Here is an 18,375-nt window from a genome sequence, read left to right as displayed (position 1 = left end):
TTCATAATAATGCTATATTTATATTTATATAATAAGGTTTTCCAACAATCTCGGGATGATGCGAAATATCAAATTGATATCTACCTATGTTTTGAAATCGACTGGACCGCCGGCCGACTGAAAATCGAACCGCCCATAGCCCCGCCCGGGTTTTAGAATTAATGTCGACCGATCTTGAACTGCCAACCCGCCAAACTCGTGAATCAGTTTACACCAAAACCGGACGGGAACTCGTTTTCACCTTTTTTTATTTTGTTTTGTTTTTGTTTTTCATGCCTTGTTCTTATTCTGCCTCTTTGTCTTTCTTGGGGCTGGTAGCTGACCTAGGCATGTGTGAACTGGCCTTTCCTTGACTCTTAACATACCCCGAGTCCTCGATTTGGCTCTAAAAATATTATCTTGATTTTGAATCCTTTAAGTTTAGATATGAGAAAAGTGTTGGAAACTTGTAAAATTGTTTAAGAGGTATAGATCATTTAGACTTATTTTATTTTATACTTTTATTTTAATGGTAATGATGATCAAATATGAGAATTAAATTAATCATACTTAGTTCTAGTTTAGTTTTGAAATGTTCATGCCTTGTCTCATCCTCACATAATTAGTAATTTAATTAGTTGTTTAATTTATGTAGTTATCATCATCCACTTTTCATGATTCATAGATCAAGAAATAAAAGGTTTAGGGAATTGTATTTGTTGCTTTTATCTAGATTAATTATTTGAATCTTCAACCATTTTGATAAAAATCATAATGATATTAAAAATAAATATTTAAGAAGATAATTATGATTTCATATAATAAAGTTTGTTATTATATGTATATATATATATATATAGTATATGCATAATATTTAAGATAATTATTTATTTATGACGCCATCCGGTCCGACTATTACGATCGAAATGAACCCCGACCTCGTCACCCAGACGGTTCGCTATCCGGTCCGGGCCTTTACAACATGATATCTACATCAATATCTACTTTTTCTTTATACTAAACTATAAACACAAATCCTATACAGCCTTAAAACCAAAATCCTAAAAACCTACCCCCTATGAAACCCTAAACCATAAATCCTAAACACTAGAAAACCTTAAACCTAAAACCCTAAAAATCATAACATGTAAAACACTATACCCCAAACTCTAAACATTAAACCCTAAAATCTTAAATCTATGAATGCTGATGTGGATGTCAACTGTACGTCATTCAAGAAAACTATTTGAGAAGCCAGCTTGTACATATTCATGGTAGTTTAGATTAGGGGTTTTTATAAGTTTTAAGGTTCTAGGTCTTCCAGTTTAGGTTAAGTTTATGGGTCATTTGGTTGTAGATAATATCACATTACCCCCGGAATGTGGATCATATAGTCTTATATTATCTTATTTGGTTATATATAATCAGAATGTCATATTCCCAGAATGTGTCAACTTATCCAATATTACTGAGATGTGATTACTAACTCAATAGGTGGTAATTTCACATTCCAGACTAACTCAATGTGTCAACTTTCTAAAAAATTCAAAAATAAAAAAATTTGTCATCTTGTATACCTTCTAGTTAAATAAGTTTGACTTAATTAATATTAATTAAAAAACTATATCGAAATTAAAATTTATTTTTTAATAACAACAAATATTTATTATTAAATAATTTTGATATTTTACTTCAAAATATTGTGAAGTTTGATATATTTGATACTTATTAGATAAGGGTATTTTAGTAAAAAGATAATTTGTAATGAAATATTCCCAGCTAACTAAAAACACTAATGTTACATCTCAGCCACATGATTGTCTTGTCAACTAAACAAGAATTACACATAGTCCCGTCAACATGATTTAGGAATCACATTTTTAGTAATTCTATTCCCAACAGTAATATAAGATTCTGTGAACTAAACTGCCCCTTAGGATTTTCTATTGTACTTAATATTTATAATTTAGGATTTTATAGGGGATAGGGTTTTAGGGTTTTATAGGGTTTAAGATTTACAAGATTTAAAATTTATAATTTAGGAGAGAAAAAATAATGATGTAAATATTGATGTAAATGCTAACTTGACATGCTTTTACATTATTCGACGAGGCTATTCAGAAAAAAATTTATATACAGTAACTATAGCATTAGTTTTTATATATATTTATTATCATCTTTTTCTTACTTAGTGCCTTGCATCTTATAAAGACTCTCATATAGATGCTCATGGAGACACTTAGGCCATCTCTAACTCAAAACTCCATATTTGAAGCTTTAGTATACAGAGATACAACTTCTACCGTGAAATTATCTCCAACCAGTAACTCTATTTTTTACTCTATTTGGGTGTTGTGATTTTTTTTATTGCTCATTTAGTCAATGATATTATACGACATTAATCTATGTTAGAATTATTTTCTATATTTTTTATTTTATTGTTCATGTAATTTGTCCTAATTTTAATGAATTTATATTTCTTGTATTATTTTCTTCAATTTTTTATTTCTCACTAATTAAAAAATATATAAATTTAAATTATATGTTATTAATTTGATTAAAATATGAAATTATAAGTACAAATTTTATAATAATGTACATTGATATTTATATGGCTAAAAGTAGATCAAAATTATAAATTAATGATCCAAAATCCATTCAACAACTATTAAACAGAAAAACCAAAAAAACAAAAGAAAAAAAATTGACTCATGCTTTAGTGATGGGCAACTATTTGCACGCACTGTAGTAAAAATGGATTTGGCACAGACATAGGATTTGGTGCTCTATTGGAGCCTATCCTACCTTAAATTTATTGATTTTTTTTTGTTCAAATTTGACATCGAGTTGGGCATGCCCTTGGAGAGATACTTAAAAGCATGATTGTGACGTAACATCAAGCTATTCTTTTTAAATAGTAATTGCAAAAAATAATAATAATAATAATAATAATAATAATAATAATATAATAATAATAATAACAAACAAAGAACATGAAAGAAAAAAAAAATACCATATAAAAAAGTGTTGAAAAAGACGGGTAATTATATAGATGAAATTTCTCATAATTTTACCCTAACACTGAACCCGAATAGATGATGATGATGATGATGATGAGGTAACCAATCAACAAAGAATTAAAAAGAAATTAAGAAAGCACTGCAATAACGATAAGATTTACATGAAAAATCCAAATAACGAAAATCATTTGACACCAAAAGAATCTATTAAATAATGAGATACCATAGTGAAAGAGTCATGCTAAGCAATAGTACACCAGCTATCCATTTCCAAGTGGTTTATTAATAATCAGCTCTATTAAAACTCTTTACAAATAATGAAAGTTTGAATCATATATAAAAGCATATTTTTGAGAGTATGAGTAATAGTAGTGTGTAGGTGGTCTAACGCCCATGTGTGCACAAACTACACTCCCACTTACACACTCCTATTTTTCAAAACAGTGTAGCGGCTTATCTTTCAAAATTAATTATATATCAGTTAACTCTGCTCACACAGCTTTGTAATACATGAGAAAACACAAATCATCTCTTGCAATAATAATAATAATAAGGTAGAATCCTCATATTAGTCTTTGTACTTATTTCATTTTGCCCTTTTAGTCCTCCTACTTAATTTAAAGCTCTTTCAATCCCTTTGCTCTTTGAATAAGTGTAATCAAGTCCTCTAATACTGTTCTAATCATAAAAATAATTAATATATTACACAATTCATCCATAATAATCATTGTAATATACACAATTCAGGGAAATAATACAAATTCTTTATTTTTTATATGATTCATAAAATATATGAGCAATAAAAATTAGTAATTGGTATGTTCAAAATGTATATGGGGGACTTGATTGCGCTCATTCAAAGAGTAGAGGGATTAAAAGGGCTTAAATTGAAATAGGACTAAAAAGGCAAAGTGAAAAGAGTATAGCGGCTAATATGAGTATTTTACCTAATAAAATAATAATACCTTAAATCTCCTAGAAACACTAAGAAAATGAATAATAAGAATTTCCGAAATCTCTCTTGAATTGAAATTTAGCCCGTATATATACCAAATTTTCTTTCTCTAATGGAATTTCTACATATGCAGATCGCACCTAATCATTATCCACAGTATTGGAATCACCTCTTTTCCGGGTAACATGAACCAAGTAATGTAAACCAAATACGAATTATCTAAAAATCAAAATATTTACTCTCATTACATAATATTAGACAAAAAAATAACAATTAAAAATCAATTGAATAAATAATATATAAATCAAATGAAATGTAAAATTTTGCTCAAATAATTAAATTAAACTTTTAAACAAAGCGTTATTTTTTAAATTATAAACTATGTATGGAAATATCTCTATTTCAAATATATTCAACATTGTCAACCTATTCAAAGGGTTAACGAATCAAGCTTCTTCAACTTTGAACCCTTATCTCAAAAGTTGGTTTATTTTTGAAAATTTAAAAAAATTAAAATTAAGGCTCCCCCATGAATGTGAAGAGGATCAAGCATAGGAAAGGGTTCTCAAAACTAATTGTCAAAAGAAAGAAATAAAAAAATAAAAAGGCAACTAAAAGCATTGATGATAACTTAAAGTCGCGAAGAAACAATTGACAAATATTTAAAATAAAAGAAACTTCAATAATAAAATAAGTAACTAACTAATTGAAATAATTTTCTAATTTAAATGTGACATTTCAAATACAAAATTTCATAATATGACAATGATAAGTAAGATGGTACTTGAAATGTGGACTTAATTACTAAAGAAAAAAAATGGTTGATGTGGTTGAAGCCATTAATTATATCAATAGTAATATAATTAATTAATTAATTTTTTTTATTTCAATTTATTTATTTTTTAAAACTTGCTTTGTTTGAAAGGTGAAGGTTTTTGAAGTTCCAATTTGTTTTTACAACAAACTATTGGAAGTTCACATAAAAAATAAAATTTTTTACATATTAAATTTTAACTAAATAAATATTTGATTTACAAACATATTTTATTTCAATTATTTAAAAAAATATTTTATCAAATATATTAGAGTTTTTTTTAGTTGATTCTATTTTTATTAAGCGATATATTTTTAAAATTATTATATTTGTCAAAATATACCTACGCCAATCAAATCAAGGGTCAGGTTAGACAGGGCACAAATAATATTTTTATTGTTATTTATCTTTTTTTAGTGGTTCCATAATTTTTAAAATTTTCTAGCTATTTGACTAATATATTTTAAAAAAGAGTCCCAACAAAATTTTTAAAATAGATTTGAGGGTTTAAAGACTAAATATAATCACCCAATAGTTAGATAGGTTAACAAAAAGAAAAACAAGTTTTCTTAAAAACTCTTATATATAAATTATACAATAATCAAATTTTTTTTTATAGATAGTAGCTTTTTGGTCTATTATCAATCTCTTTATGTAAGATTCTGCTGATATTGATAAAAAAAATAAAATAAAATAAGCTCATTGTGTTGGACACACTTTAAAAGAGTACCACTCTGCATGCCAGTAAAACTGAGAGAAGAAATAATGTTACAAAAATGATGATGTCATCATGTACTGTTTACATGAAGACTGAAAGATGTACAATGTGCTGATTGGAACAGTAGTAAAACAATGCCTTCATGTACCTATCTATTATTATTCTTCCTCTGTCAAAAATTAATATTTTTTTGACTCATTGAGCCTTCACCTCACACCTCTGCCACTTTTTATTAAATTCATGGTAACATTTTGGATATATTGAATTTGTTGTCTTTCATGAAGGCAAGGCCATTTGCATCTCTGTTCTTTTATTTTTAGGGTTGTCAATGGTCCCTCCCTAGTTACAAACCCTTGGTTTGTACCTTCCACCTCTTTTGTCAATTCAAAATTTCTTTAATTCTTTAAAAAAAATTATATCTTAAGAGTGTTTTGGCAGTAGAAATATATATATATATATATATTATTTCTGAAAATAATAACTAAATAGTAAAAAATTTTAATTAAATAATTAATTCTCCACCAATGGTACTAGATTATTTTCGAGATTATTTTTTTCAATAATTAATTACATCCCTTTAATTCATTATATACTGCTCCTTATTCTTTTGTATTACTAAACACTAGGTATAATTTTTCAAGTATTATTTTCCCACCGACTATTTTTTTAAAAAAATATTATATTTTTCAAATAAATACCAAAATGCACATTTATATGGATCATAGTTATCAGACCTGGCCCTAGCATTGACCCGGTCAAGGCTCGGGTAACGGGTTAACTGGTTCAACTGTCGGGTCATTTGGGTCAATAACTGGGTTAATAAAAATATTTTAAAATATTATTTTTAAAATTATAAATTAGTTTTTAATTATATAGTGATATATCATAATAATATTCATGAATTATTAGTTATCAAATAAATAATTTGATGGAAAAAAATACAAAACAATTGTTAATCTTTGATTTGGAAGCGGTAGAAAAGGGGAAAAAAACTCAAACTTCACATAATACCGACACATAACAATACATCAAAGTTCAAGTATCAACTAATTCACAATAAAAGTTTAAATTCATCATCAAAGTATTAAACCAAACTCAATCCAATATATAACCAAAGTTCAAAATTGAAATTACAAATCAAACTGGGTCAATCGGTCTGACGCCGGGTCAACTGATCCGACCGCCGGGTCAATCGGTCCAACCGCCGGATTAACCGGTCTAACCACCGGGTAAAAGCGGGTCAAGGCGGGTCAGATCAGGTTAATTGCATAATCGGTCTAATTAAAAATCCTGACCAGTTGAAGCACCGGGTTACTAGGTCAACCGTTCTGATAACTATGATATGGACAGTTACCTAACTGCTCATATAGTACCATTCATGCTATTTTTTAATTGAAAATGGGTTAAAGTTGGCCCAAAAAACGATATATTTTTAACAGATTTATTTTAAAATTTTAAAATCAGTTTTTAAATATTATATTTACACTTAAGTACTTATAAATTTTTTTAATTCAAATTCTTTCCCACAACCTTATTTAAATTTTTGTCCGTTAAAACTTATAACTATTAGATGTTATGACAGTTAAATTTAACACCATAAAAAATTGTAATTCTAAAATCTGCAATTATCAATAATTATGACGGTTAAACTTGCAATTGTCAGAAATTATGATCGTTAAATCTACAATAATAAAAAATCACAACCGTTAAATTAACAACTATCAGTAATTATGATGGTCAAATATGTAATTATCAGTAATTATCACAATTAAACTTGCAACCGTCAAAAATTATGACGGTTAAATCTACAATAGTAAAAAACACAACTGTCAAACTATTGAGTTTGACCGTCATAATTTCTTCTAGATGCAGATTTGACTGTCATAATTATTGATGGTTACAAATTTTGGAATTATCATTTTTTTATTGTTGTAAATGTGACCATCATAACATTTGGTAGTTGGAGTTTTTAAGTGTCAAAATTTAAATAGACTTGTAAGAAACAATTTGAATTAAAAAATTTATAAGAACTTACATGTAAATATAATATTTTAAAACTGCTGATTTTAAAATTTAAAAATATATGTTAAAAGTTTATCGATTTTTTTTCCAACTTAACCCCCTTTTAAATTAAAAAAAATAGCATGGAGTGTACTATGTGCGTATTTTGGTATTTATTTTAAAAAAATGTAATATTTTAAAAAAATAGTCTTTTTCCCACCAAACAAATTATAATATTTTTAGAAAAATAATTGTTTAAATAAAGTATATTTAATAATTAGCTTTAAAACATAAGAATATTAATAAACATTTATTATTATTTAAAAATAAATTTTATAAATTTAAAATATTTATTTTTCAAAGTTTTTAATTTGTCAACTCGAGTAAAAATTAAATTAAATTAAATATTTCAAATCAAATACTTGAAACACAAAAGGACAACCGCTCTTTCCACTTCGAATATCATTACGAATTCTGACCGTGTCTTGTCTACGTTTTTCAAAAAATAAATAAATAAATAAATAAATAAATAAATTTGCAAAAAATCATGAATGGGCTCCTTATTAGGGCTTTCCACTTCTTTATCTACTTAGATTCTATTTGTTCATATATATATATATATATATATATAACCATGTAGTGCTCAATGCTTAGATACTCTAATCTATATTTTTATGTAAAAAGACAAACTGAAACTCTAAACAAATAAACCATCTTTAAAACACAAACTCACTCATTAAACTAAATGGACAGGGTTCATAGCATTATACACTCATTCCCTATGCAAAATCTATGAATAAATAGATTGAATCCTTAAATAAATACAACATCTTTAAAAACACATGCTAACTCATTAATTATATCAAACTCATTAAGCAGATAAATCAAGTTCATAATAAATAGGATACACTCCCTCACTATACACATGCATGCACTATATTTGTAGACAGATAGATTGAATCTGTAAATAAATAAAATATCTTTAAATACACACTCATTCATTAGAAAAATTAATGGGGTATTTGTTAAACAAATAGACTAGATTAATAATATATATATATATATATATATGATGCATTCACTGATTACACACATTCACTAAATCTGTAAATCAATGAATTGAATGTGAACTCATGGACCATCTTCAAAAACATAGGCTTAGTTATTAAGTAGATAGACAAATATAAAGTCTTCAATTCCATTTTGACTACTATGCCCATAGCATTCTTCTTATATACTTGATGAATATTGCACAATATATAAAATACCACATCAATATATGGCAATAAAAAATATATATATATATATATATATATATGTTCTATTAATTTGTTCATGACGACATATTCCATGCACCCTAACTCAATTCTCTTGTATATTCCATCTCCTGCATGATTCTTTGAATCTAACCAAATAGTGCTTGGACAGGATGGAAAATGGAGATAATGAGAACTAAATAAAAATAAAAATAAGAATAAGGATATTAAGAGGAAATTAAAACCAAGTTGGATTTGACTGAGTGAGAGAATTCCAAAAACTCTCAATAGCAACTTAAAGATTTCATATAAAAAAAATTAAGAATTTATAAGTCTTAAAATATCGTAAAGATTCAACTGTCATGAGAGATTTTTCAGTAGATTGTAGCTACAATTTTTTAATTCATGAGCCTAATAAATATACTATTTTATAACAAACTCTTCAATCATGTGTGTGATAAATAAATTTATTTTTTTAAGTTTTAGAAAATATAATCAAATTTTCTCTTTCTTATATTTAATAATGAAATTATAAAATACAAAGCTCCTTCCCTATAAAGCTAAATTTAACTTGTAAATATAAAATAAAGAGATAAATGTATTGTCAAAACACAAGTGTTTTATATATAAGATAACTCAAAATATAAAAGAAATCCATGTAAAGAAAACTAATTAAATGTGCAACCTACTCCTTTCTTTCCTTTTTGCTTGTCACATTTTTTAAGCTCTTCTTTGTTTTTTCTACATATCACATTAGAAATTTTGTGTAATATTAAATAATTTTTTTCAAATTTATCTTTTAATTTAATATATTTGTATAATTTTTAATAAATCACAATTAATTAAATATTAAATCTTTAAATAGGGGTAATTTTGAAAAGTAATGAAATTTTTTATAAAATTTAGATTGTCAACTAACTTCAATCTATTTTTTTAATAGATATGAAGTAGGTAAATTTGACAAGTAAAAAGAATAATTATATACAATATTAAATATTTTTTAATAATAATAATAATAATAATAATAATAATAATAATAATAATAGTCATACGTTTTTAATGGATCTTCATGAGAAGCATGTGTGTAACTTCAAAGGTTCTAGTTCTACAAGGGAAAAACATGCATTTCTATTTTTCGAAAAATTTATTCAACCCTATCCAAGGTTTCATTCAAAATAAAGCTCTATTAATCACAAGCATGGAACACATCCCGAGGTGAAATCCAACGGCCATTTTTCCAAGCATCACGTCATTTTCCTCCACATGACTTCCGACTCCACCGAGTGAACAGTTAATCGGCGAGACCACATCCCAAGGCAAACATGCGGTTAGATCAAACCAGCGTCCGATTTTTTTTTTTTGGGTAAAAAACGAGTAGGTTTTTACTTTTTAGTTGCCGCCCCTGAACAATAACAAAATTACTCCCCAAAGCTGATTTTATTATGTTATATCCTGAAAAATGTTTTTATTTTATTTTTAAATATTTTTTTCCTAATACAATTCATTAAATTTTAATACAAAATATAAGAATATACGTATTTCTTTATTTAAATCAATTATATTTTTATATATTAATTAAAATAAATTTTATATTTTAATATCTAATTTTTTTTTACATAATATTGCATTATATAAAAATTAACATAAATTAAAACTTATTTCGGATATAATTCTTTGAACAACACTCTATTTCAAATTGTAACATTTTAGCTATTTTACTATTTTAATTTAGTCATATTAGTTTTCTTAAAACTTAAATTTTCAAAAAAAGGACTGATATGTTAGAGAGGGAATAAAATATTATAATTTAAAATAAAAGATTTTATTTAAAAAATTACCAAATAACATGTGAAATAAAAATATTAATAAAAGAGAGAGAGGGGGATAAATAATTTCACTATATTTGAGGTGGTGAAATGTGAAAAAACCCAAATAACGGCAGCTTCGAAATTTTAGGGAAGTGGCCAGGGGCATTTACGTCATTTGGTTCATCGTCTCAGAATTCAAAAGAAAAAAGCGAGCCCCTCTCTCTCTCTCTCTCTCTCTCTCTCTGTGGCTTCATCGAGGTCCTTTCTCTCTCTCTCACACACACACACACATCTTCGAGCATCTTGCTTGCTTTTTCCTTCTCATATTCCCTCTCACTATCTCTCTTTCTGTGTCTGCATCTCTCTGTGCTCTCTCTTTGGTGTTTTGGTGGTTGTTTAATGGCGGACATAAGTCATCCTCCCATGGAGCAGCTTCAGGACCTGGAGTACTGTATAGACTCCAACCCACCTTGGGGTACGAGCTTGTCTCTGTCTTTTTTCTGTCATGGCTCCATTTTTGGACCTTTGCCTCGCGTTTCTTTGGAGAAAAAAATTGGTTTTTTGATCTTGTTTTGCACTGGAAGACACTGAGGCTTTTGTGGTGTTTTGTTTTGTGTTGTGATTTGGTGGTTCCTAGGGAGAAAAGAGGGAAAGTTGGATTTTTGGTTTTGATCTTGCTTGATATGTTGCTTCTGGCTGAAGTTTGTTTTATGTAATGCTTTTAGTCATGTTGAAATCTTCTTGGATTTGTTTTCTTTTAATTTTTTTAGATTGATTTGATGCTAATCGAGGGCTTTCTCTTCTTTGATTTTTTTGTTTTAGTTGTGATGCATTCTGGATTTCAGATATTTATTTTTTGTTTTAATTGCTGCTTGTGGGGGACCATGTACTCCATGAATTCTCTTGGTAAGAATAGGAATTGGATTCTTGCACTGCTTCAATTTTTTTTGGGAATTAGAAACTGAGAATAGTAGTTAAATTGGTAGTTTTTCTACTGGTGGTCAGTAAAAATTGCTACTGACTAATTATAAAATAAAGAAGTCTGATTAGTATAGGAACTTTATCTAAATCTTCTCTATGTAGAACAAGCTAATGTTGTTTGACTTATATTAGAGAACAAGCTGATGTGATTTGACTTATATTAGAATTCTCCAACATCTCTCTCTTGCCATGCTTCCTTGTTGTTGCAAATATTAATTGAACTTTTAGTGAGTCTATCTGAGCTATGAAGCAATCTGGGAGAAAGTGGTTGCTGGTTTCATATTTCACCTGAAATATTTGCAAGACTTTCCTTTTGTGGTAGAAGCAGATGGCTTCAAGTTGTTGAAAATTTATTGAGTCTATCCAGAGCAATGTAAGCTAATAGCTAGGTAATGATATATGTTAGGTTTTAAGAAATCAGAGTTGATGAGGAAAGCCAAATAGTGAATGGTTGTTAAAATTAATCATGACAGCATAAGTTGCTACTAGAGCTATCATGTGCTGCGGTGAATCCTTTTCTTAAAGTTTCTGGCACTACAGGCATATTTTATAAATTAAGACTTGGTAGGCTCAATGCTGGGCCACAAACTGGTCTTACAACATCCAAGACTGGACTTTAGGCATGGATTGAACTAGCTTTGCTCATAGGTCTCCTTTGTTCTAAAATCATGTCATATTTCAGGTAGGATTTGTTAAAATAAAATTGGTTGATGATCCATTGCCGAGGATTGGGCCAGACTGCATTGTGGTGCCAAATGATCTAACATAAAAATTTGCATCTTGTAGCAACCTATGGTTGGTGTGATGGCCTTCCTTATAATATTATGAAAAGGATCTCATCTTAGAATTTGTCTTGCTATTACTTGGCCTCATGAGTCTATTGTGTAATAAACTTGTTTCATAATGTTGATAAACTAAGAATACCAAGTACCATAAAGATAAAGATATGATCACATGGCAATAGACAACGACCTTGAATTATGAGAATGTGTTAAATTTTAGAAGTGCATATGGGTGTGCTTTCGTTGTTACTATATCTCTCTTAGATTATTGTTCCTTTGTTAGGTGTTGACATTGAAGCTAATTTAGTTATTACTGCTAAATTTAGTTGCTCAAATTCTATCCAGAAATGTCAAATTGTGCCTTTATTAAAGTCATATCCAAGTTTTCTAGAATTGGCGGCTTCCATGACTATAATTGAAATTCCATTATTGGGCTAAAAACTTAAAATTTTGTTGTGTGAATCTTGTTCAATCTTATATGATCCTTGATTCCATTCTTTTACAAATTCATACCTTTTACGGTGGGTCATAGGAAGAACTGTGATCGGATTTTAGTTTGCAACTTTGACCCCACAATATGAATCATAACGGTAAATTAAAATTTCATCATTTACCGCTATTACTATTTTCAGATCATATGTGTTGATTCCTTATAGACTAAAGTTAGAGATAATAAAACATATTAGCTTTAATATTGATCATTTTAACCTTTTTAATCTATTCTATGATCATGTATAGCGTTGTTTGCAACCTACTATATTTATCTGACATTAATCTTGTTGATTAAAACTGTCTTAATTTGGACATGACTTGAGATATACAAGGCATCAGTATATTGACTTTTGTTTGGGTTTTTATTGTATACCTACTGTACCTCTGCTGTATTCTCGACTTTCTAGTGGTACGGTGGAAGTCTTAGACTATCAATTCCTATAATTAGAGTTCAAGGTCAAATATTTCAAATAATTAATAGTTGTCAAATGCATGCCACTTCATTAATTTACTTATATGTTTCTAAACGAGAGGTTGGAAGCTTCTGTGTTGGATTAGAATATACTTTTGTGTACTAGGGGGCAGCCACTCTGTTGGGACAATCAAGCCCTGACCAGTCCAGAAACTTGACCTTGATCCTATGCGGGGATACGTAATTTATTGAAGTAGCCAATTACATATTTTAATCAAAATATTTACTTTTACAATCAGGCTAAGGTTCAACTTATATATTGCAAGGCAAAGGGCTCAAGCTAAGAAATTGGTCTTGTTAATCCTATATGTTGGTTGTGTCAGGCTTATACAGGCTGAAGCCCGGACCCTGGATTAGCCTGCTTTTGTTCACCTTGTTCAATGTGTCTCAATAGTCGCTGGTGTATACATGCGTGTAACATAGATAGATCCTCATTTCTCTAGAACTTCTTGGATTTTATCTGAAATATCTATATTCAACGGCATCATGGTTGTGGAAATTTAGTGACATCATGAAAAGCTCTTCTTACAGTTGTTGAACAGCATCTTTTGAATGTTTAAGTCGTTTCTTTTTTTTTCTTGATATTTCTAGCTTTTTGTAATGTCGTTGATTTATTTATTTATTTATTTTCTGTAATTTAAGCTTCTTATTCATCTGGAATGGATAATTTGTCTGCAGTTGAAACTATTCTGTTGGCCTTTCAAAACTACATCTTGATGCTAGGCACTAGTGTAATGATACCTTCAATGCTTGTTCCTTTGATGGGTGGAAGTGCTGTAAGCGCAAAATATTTCCAGATTTGGAATGTCTTCTCATGTTGTAATTTTTATTCCTTTTCCACAAAAGCTATGCTTTATTTTATTTTCTTTGTATGTTACATAGGGTGATAAAGTTCGTGTAATACAAACAATACTATTTGTCTCGGGCATCAACACTCTTTTGCAAGCATTGTTTGGAACACGCCTACCAACTGTTGTCAGTGGGTCTTTTGCATATGTTGTACCAATCTTGTACATTATAGGCGACTCATCTCTGCAGCGGATATCTGATCCACAAGAGGTACTCAGCTCTGAATTACTAGAACCTAGTAATTCTCCTAAAGCATGATTTAGATCCTTTGTTGAATGTCTTTCAGCAGAATATTCCCTCATTTTAGGGTTTTCTAAGAGGTGCTCCACTCAAATATGCGTAACTTGCAGAGATTTCTACAAACAATGCGAGCTATACAAGGAGCACTAATTATAGCCTCGAGCTTGCAAATTATACTCGGTTATAGCCAACTTTGGGGAATTTTTTCACGGTATTCTTTTATTTTTTCCCCTGAGAAACAGATGCACATGCGATTAATGCCATTCTTGAATTTTATGTCCTTAATACCTTTTTCAGGTTTTTTAGCCCTCTTGGTATGGCACCTGTAATTGGATTGGTTGGTTTAGGGTTGTTTGAGAGGGGCTTTCCTGCGGTAATTCCATTACTGCTATGCATTTTAATTTCTCCATTAGGTTCTTTCATGATTAAATAATATTGGCTTGGAACTATTTTCTCCTCAGGTTGGCAATTGTGTGGAAATTGGTATACCTATGCTTCTATTGGTAATTGGCCTATCTCAGGTATTTCTTTTATCATCTAAGTGCAATACTTAATTTTGTGCTTTTTTTTTTTATCACCGTTATCTTTAACCAAAATTCTTGCAATTCCTTCAACTGCAGTATCTAAAGCACTACAGGCCATTCAGGGATATCCCCATATTTGAGCGCTTTCCAGTTGTAATCTGTGTCTCGATCATTTGGCTATATGCCCTTATTCTGACTGCTGGTGGTGCCTACAGGCATCGACCTGCAAAAACTCAAGACAGTTGTCGCACTGACAGGGCAAATCTCATATCTACAGCTCCTTGGTTAAGTATTACAAAGCATGTGGTTTTTCCTCATGATTGATCGTTGTAAATGCTATGTTGCTCATGTGTTGATGGTGCTTTGTTTCAGGTTCAAGTTTCCATATCCTCTTCAATGGGGGGCTCCAACATTTAATGCTGGACATTCTGTAGCTATGATGGCTGCTGTTCTTGTATCTTTAGCAGAGGTTATATTGTATGGCTCTACTAAGTTATCCACTAGAAACCTGTATTTACTTGTTCTGTTGTATACATGCAGTCCACTGCTGCATACAAGGCTGCCTCTCGTTTGGCCATTGCAACTCCTCCACCTGCTTATGTTCTGAGTCGCGGCATTGGCTGGCAGGTGAGGTGGATCATTGTATAAAGGTTCCTCTGACTTGCTCTTTTAATCTTTGCATTTCTCATTTGCATCTAAACAGTATCGACATCATTCAAAGTTGAAATTTAGGAGTCTTACACTGAGTTACTGTCATTATGAATGTGGGACAGTATAGCGTGCCATACTAAGCGTTTGTCTGCCAGTTGGATGCTTAAATTTTGTTATATGCACTTGGCCTAAGTTGAACTTGACTTTAGGTAGTAATACATTCTAATGTGGAGATTTAATAATGCCTACTGAGAGAAAGAAGCTAACTTGAAGAACATCATTTTGCGCATTTTCATTTCAGTCAACAACAATATTAATCGATAAATTATATTTTTTGAGGAATATCCAATACAAAAGGTTTGACTAAACTCATCCTTTTTTTCAGAAATGATGGATTTTTGATGTTCTGTATTATGTATCATAAAGTTAATGCAGGTCATCATGTTCAAAGAAAAGTTGTCCCTACTAGTGAGTGTCTGGTTCAGTGGAATTAAATTGGTTTGCTGGTTTTAGATAATAGAACATAAAAGCAATGGTGCTTAATCAAGTCATAATCAAACTGGTTGGGGTATTTATATGCTTGTGTGCTTCATACAACATGTATTAAGGGGCCATAGTAAAATGACTATTGATCCTACGTTAAATAAAGTGCTTTGATATTAGGAAAGATTTTTTCCTAGTCAGGGAAGTAATCATGTATTTTTATACATATTAACACAAGCATTATGAAAATTAAACATAAAAATTCAATAGTATCCAAATGCTCAATGGATTACTGGGGACGTATGCTCTATGAAGTGTACGGTAATTGTAGAAAGAAACTGGATGTGAAAATTGAAATACTTATTTTTCGCCTCTATTTTTATAAATTTGACCATGTATACCCTCCGGCATTCCGTGACAAATGAACTATTTTGATAATAATACAGTTTACACCATCAAACTTGGGATTTCCAGCTTCTTTCATTATCGCTAATTTAGCTGTGTTTTGGAAAGCCGACATTCTCGATCTCCCTGATGCAGGGAATAGGTGTACTGCTTGATGGTCTATTTGGTACAGGAACAGGTTCCACGGTATCTGTGTAAGAATCTGGAAACTTTCTAAATTCTGGAGCATTGTACTTAAAAATGGAAATATTGATAAAAATTGGTTTGCTTCAATCCAAGGGAGAACGTGGGCCTTCTTGGACTAACTCGAGTTGGTAGCCGGAGGGTGGTTCAAATATCTGCCGGATTCATGATATTCTTTTCAATGCTGGGTATGGTTTTCCATTTTGATATATTCTTGTGAAGCCAATGAAAATGGTTGACATTCATGTTTTCCCTTCAGGAAAGTTCGGGGCTCTCTTTGCGTCAATTCCGTTCCCTATATTTGCTGCATTGTATTGTGTACTTTTTGGCCTTGTCGGTATGCCGCTCACTTTTTGATGAAGTAATACTTTTTCTTCTCTCTTGGTATAGTTTCGCTTATTTTCTTTGTGAATCTTTGCAGCATCTGTTGGACTATCCTTCCTTCAGTTTACTAATATGAACTCAATGAGGAACCTAATTATCACCGGGCTCTCACTTTTCCTCGGCATTTCCATTCCACAATATTTCAATGACTCTTGGGGGACATCTGGTCATGGCCCGGTACATACACGAGCAGGATGGGTTAGTTTAATATCTCTTTTTCTATTATATACACATTTTTCTTTTGCATGTTACCTTGATATATTGCATGATCATTACTGGCTCTTGATGCTTCACCCTTATGTTTACATGTAGAGCAATTTTGCCTTTCCGTGCATCTACATTCTGTGATCCACGACTTTTAGTAGATTGCAATAAATAAATAAATACACTAAATTTTTACATGTTTAAACCTATGTTATACTAGTGATATAAAATGTGAGGTAGAATGTGCTTCTCAAAGGATTCATAGTTTCCTATAAATCTTGTCTTGCTTTCAAATATATTTACTAAATTAACTGATGTGGAACTATTAATTATTCTAATACACCTGCTTGATATATGTTACTCTATTTTAACAAGTTAGATGCAAAACAAAAAAACACACACAAAAGAAACTCATTGATGAGTATAGAAACTCAGAACTAATCATGAAAGAATTTTAAATAATGTTACTTTGACATGAATGAATTTTGAACCGAATAATTATTGTCTCGATTCCTCTTTCTGTGCTGGGACTAAAACTTGTTGTTTGCAGTTCAATGCCTTCTTGAACACAATATTTCTGTCACCGCCAACTGTTGGTCTAATCGTCAGTGTATTTCTCGACAACACTTTGGAAGTAGAGAAGTCGAAAAAAGACAGAGGCATGCCCTGGTGGGTGAAATTTCGAACATTTAGAGGCGACAACAGAAATGAAGAGTTTTACACACTGCCATTCAACCTCAACAGATTCTTTCCTCCGACATGAAAATGCTGCGCAAGCTTATTCCATTTGCTTCGGTCCAGCATCGACAAATTCATCGAAACAAGTTATGAAATCTTAGATTTATTCTCTATGCTTGACTAGCACATATTGATCATTTGGAAGCTCTGGTTGGTTGGCTTTGATGGTGATTTATGATGCTTAATGCTGGAAGAGCACCTCTTATGTATTTTTAATTTTTAATTTTTAATTTTTTTCCTTCCTTTTGGCAATCCTTTTTGGCCATATTTCAAGCTCTATCCTTTGTTATGAAAAGGAAAACATTTAGAAGTGCATTGGAACACTTTGTAAACTTCTCATATTTTTGAGTACATAACATGCCTTTTTCTTGAGTTATTTTATTTTATTTTATTTTATTTTGTTTATAAATATGTACAAGCTATATGATTGAATCCT

The 18,375-nt window shown here is 30.1% G+C and overlaps 1 protein-coding gene across 1 annotated transcript; it reads left to right on the top strand.

The window, feature by feature from the left end:
- The first annotated feature begins 10,793 nt into the window (after positions 1-10,793).
- On the top strand, positions 10,794-17,964 carry LOC120269424 (nucleobase-ascorbate transporter 1). The gene is made up of 14 exons (XM_039276756.1): positions 10,794-11,026; positions 13,957-14,054; positions 14,161-14,337; positions 14,478-14,578; positions 14,665-14,740; positions 14,829-14,888; positions 14,988-15,175; positions 15,264-15,360; positions 15,432-15,518; positions 16,566-16,624; positions 16,710-16,801; positions 16,873-16,950; positions 17,035-17,195; positions 17,752-17,964. The coding sequence occupies exons 1-14, from the start codon at positions 10,951-10,953 to the stop codon at positions 17,962-17,964; spliced, it is 1,563 nt and encodes a 520-aa protein (XP_039132690.1). The 5' UTR covers positions 10,794-10,950.
- The last annotated feature ends 411 nt before the right edge of the window (positions 17,965-18,375 follow it).

The sequence above is a fragment of the Dioscorea cayenensis genome, chromosome 9 (assembly GCF_009730915.1).
Source record: "Dioscorea cayenensis subsp. rotundata cultivar TDr96_F1 chromosome 9, TDr96_F1_v2_PseudoChromosome.rev07_lg8_w22 25.fasta, whole genome shotgun sequence".
NCBI lineage: Eukaryota > Viridiplantae > Streptophyta > Magnoliopsida > Dioscoreales > Dioscoreaceae > Dioscorea > Dioscorea cayenensis.
This window is presented reverse-complemented; position numbering and strand designations above follow the sequence as displayed.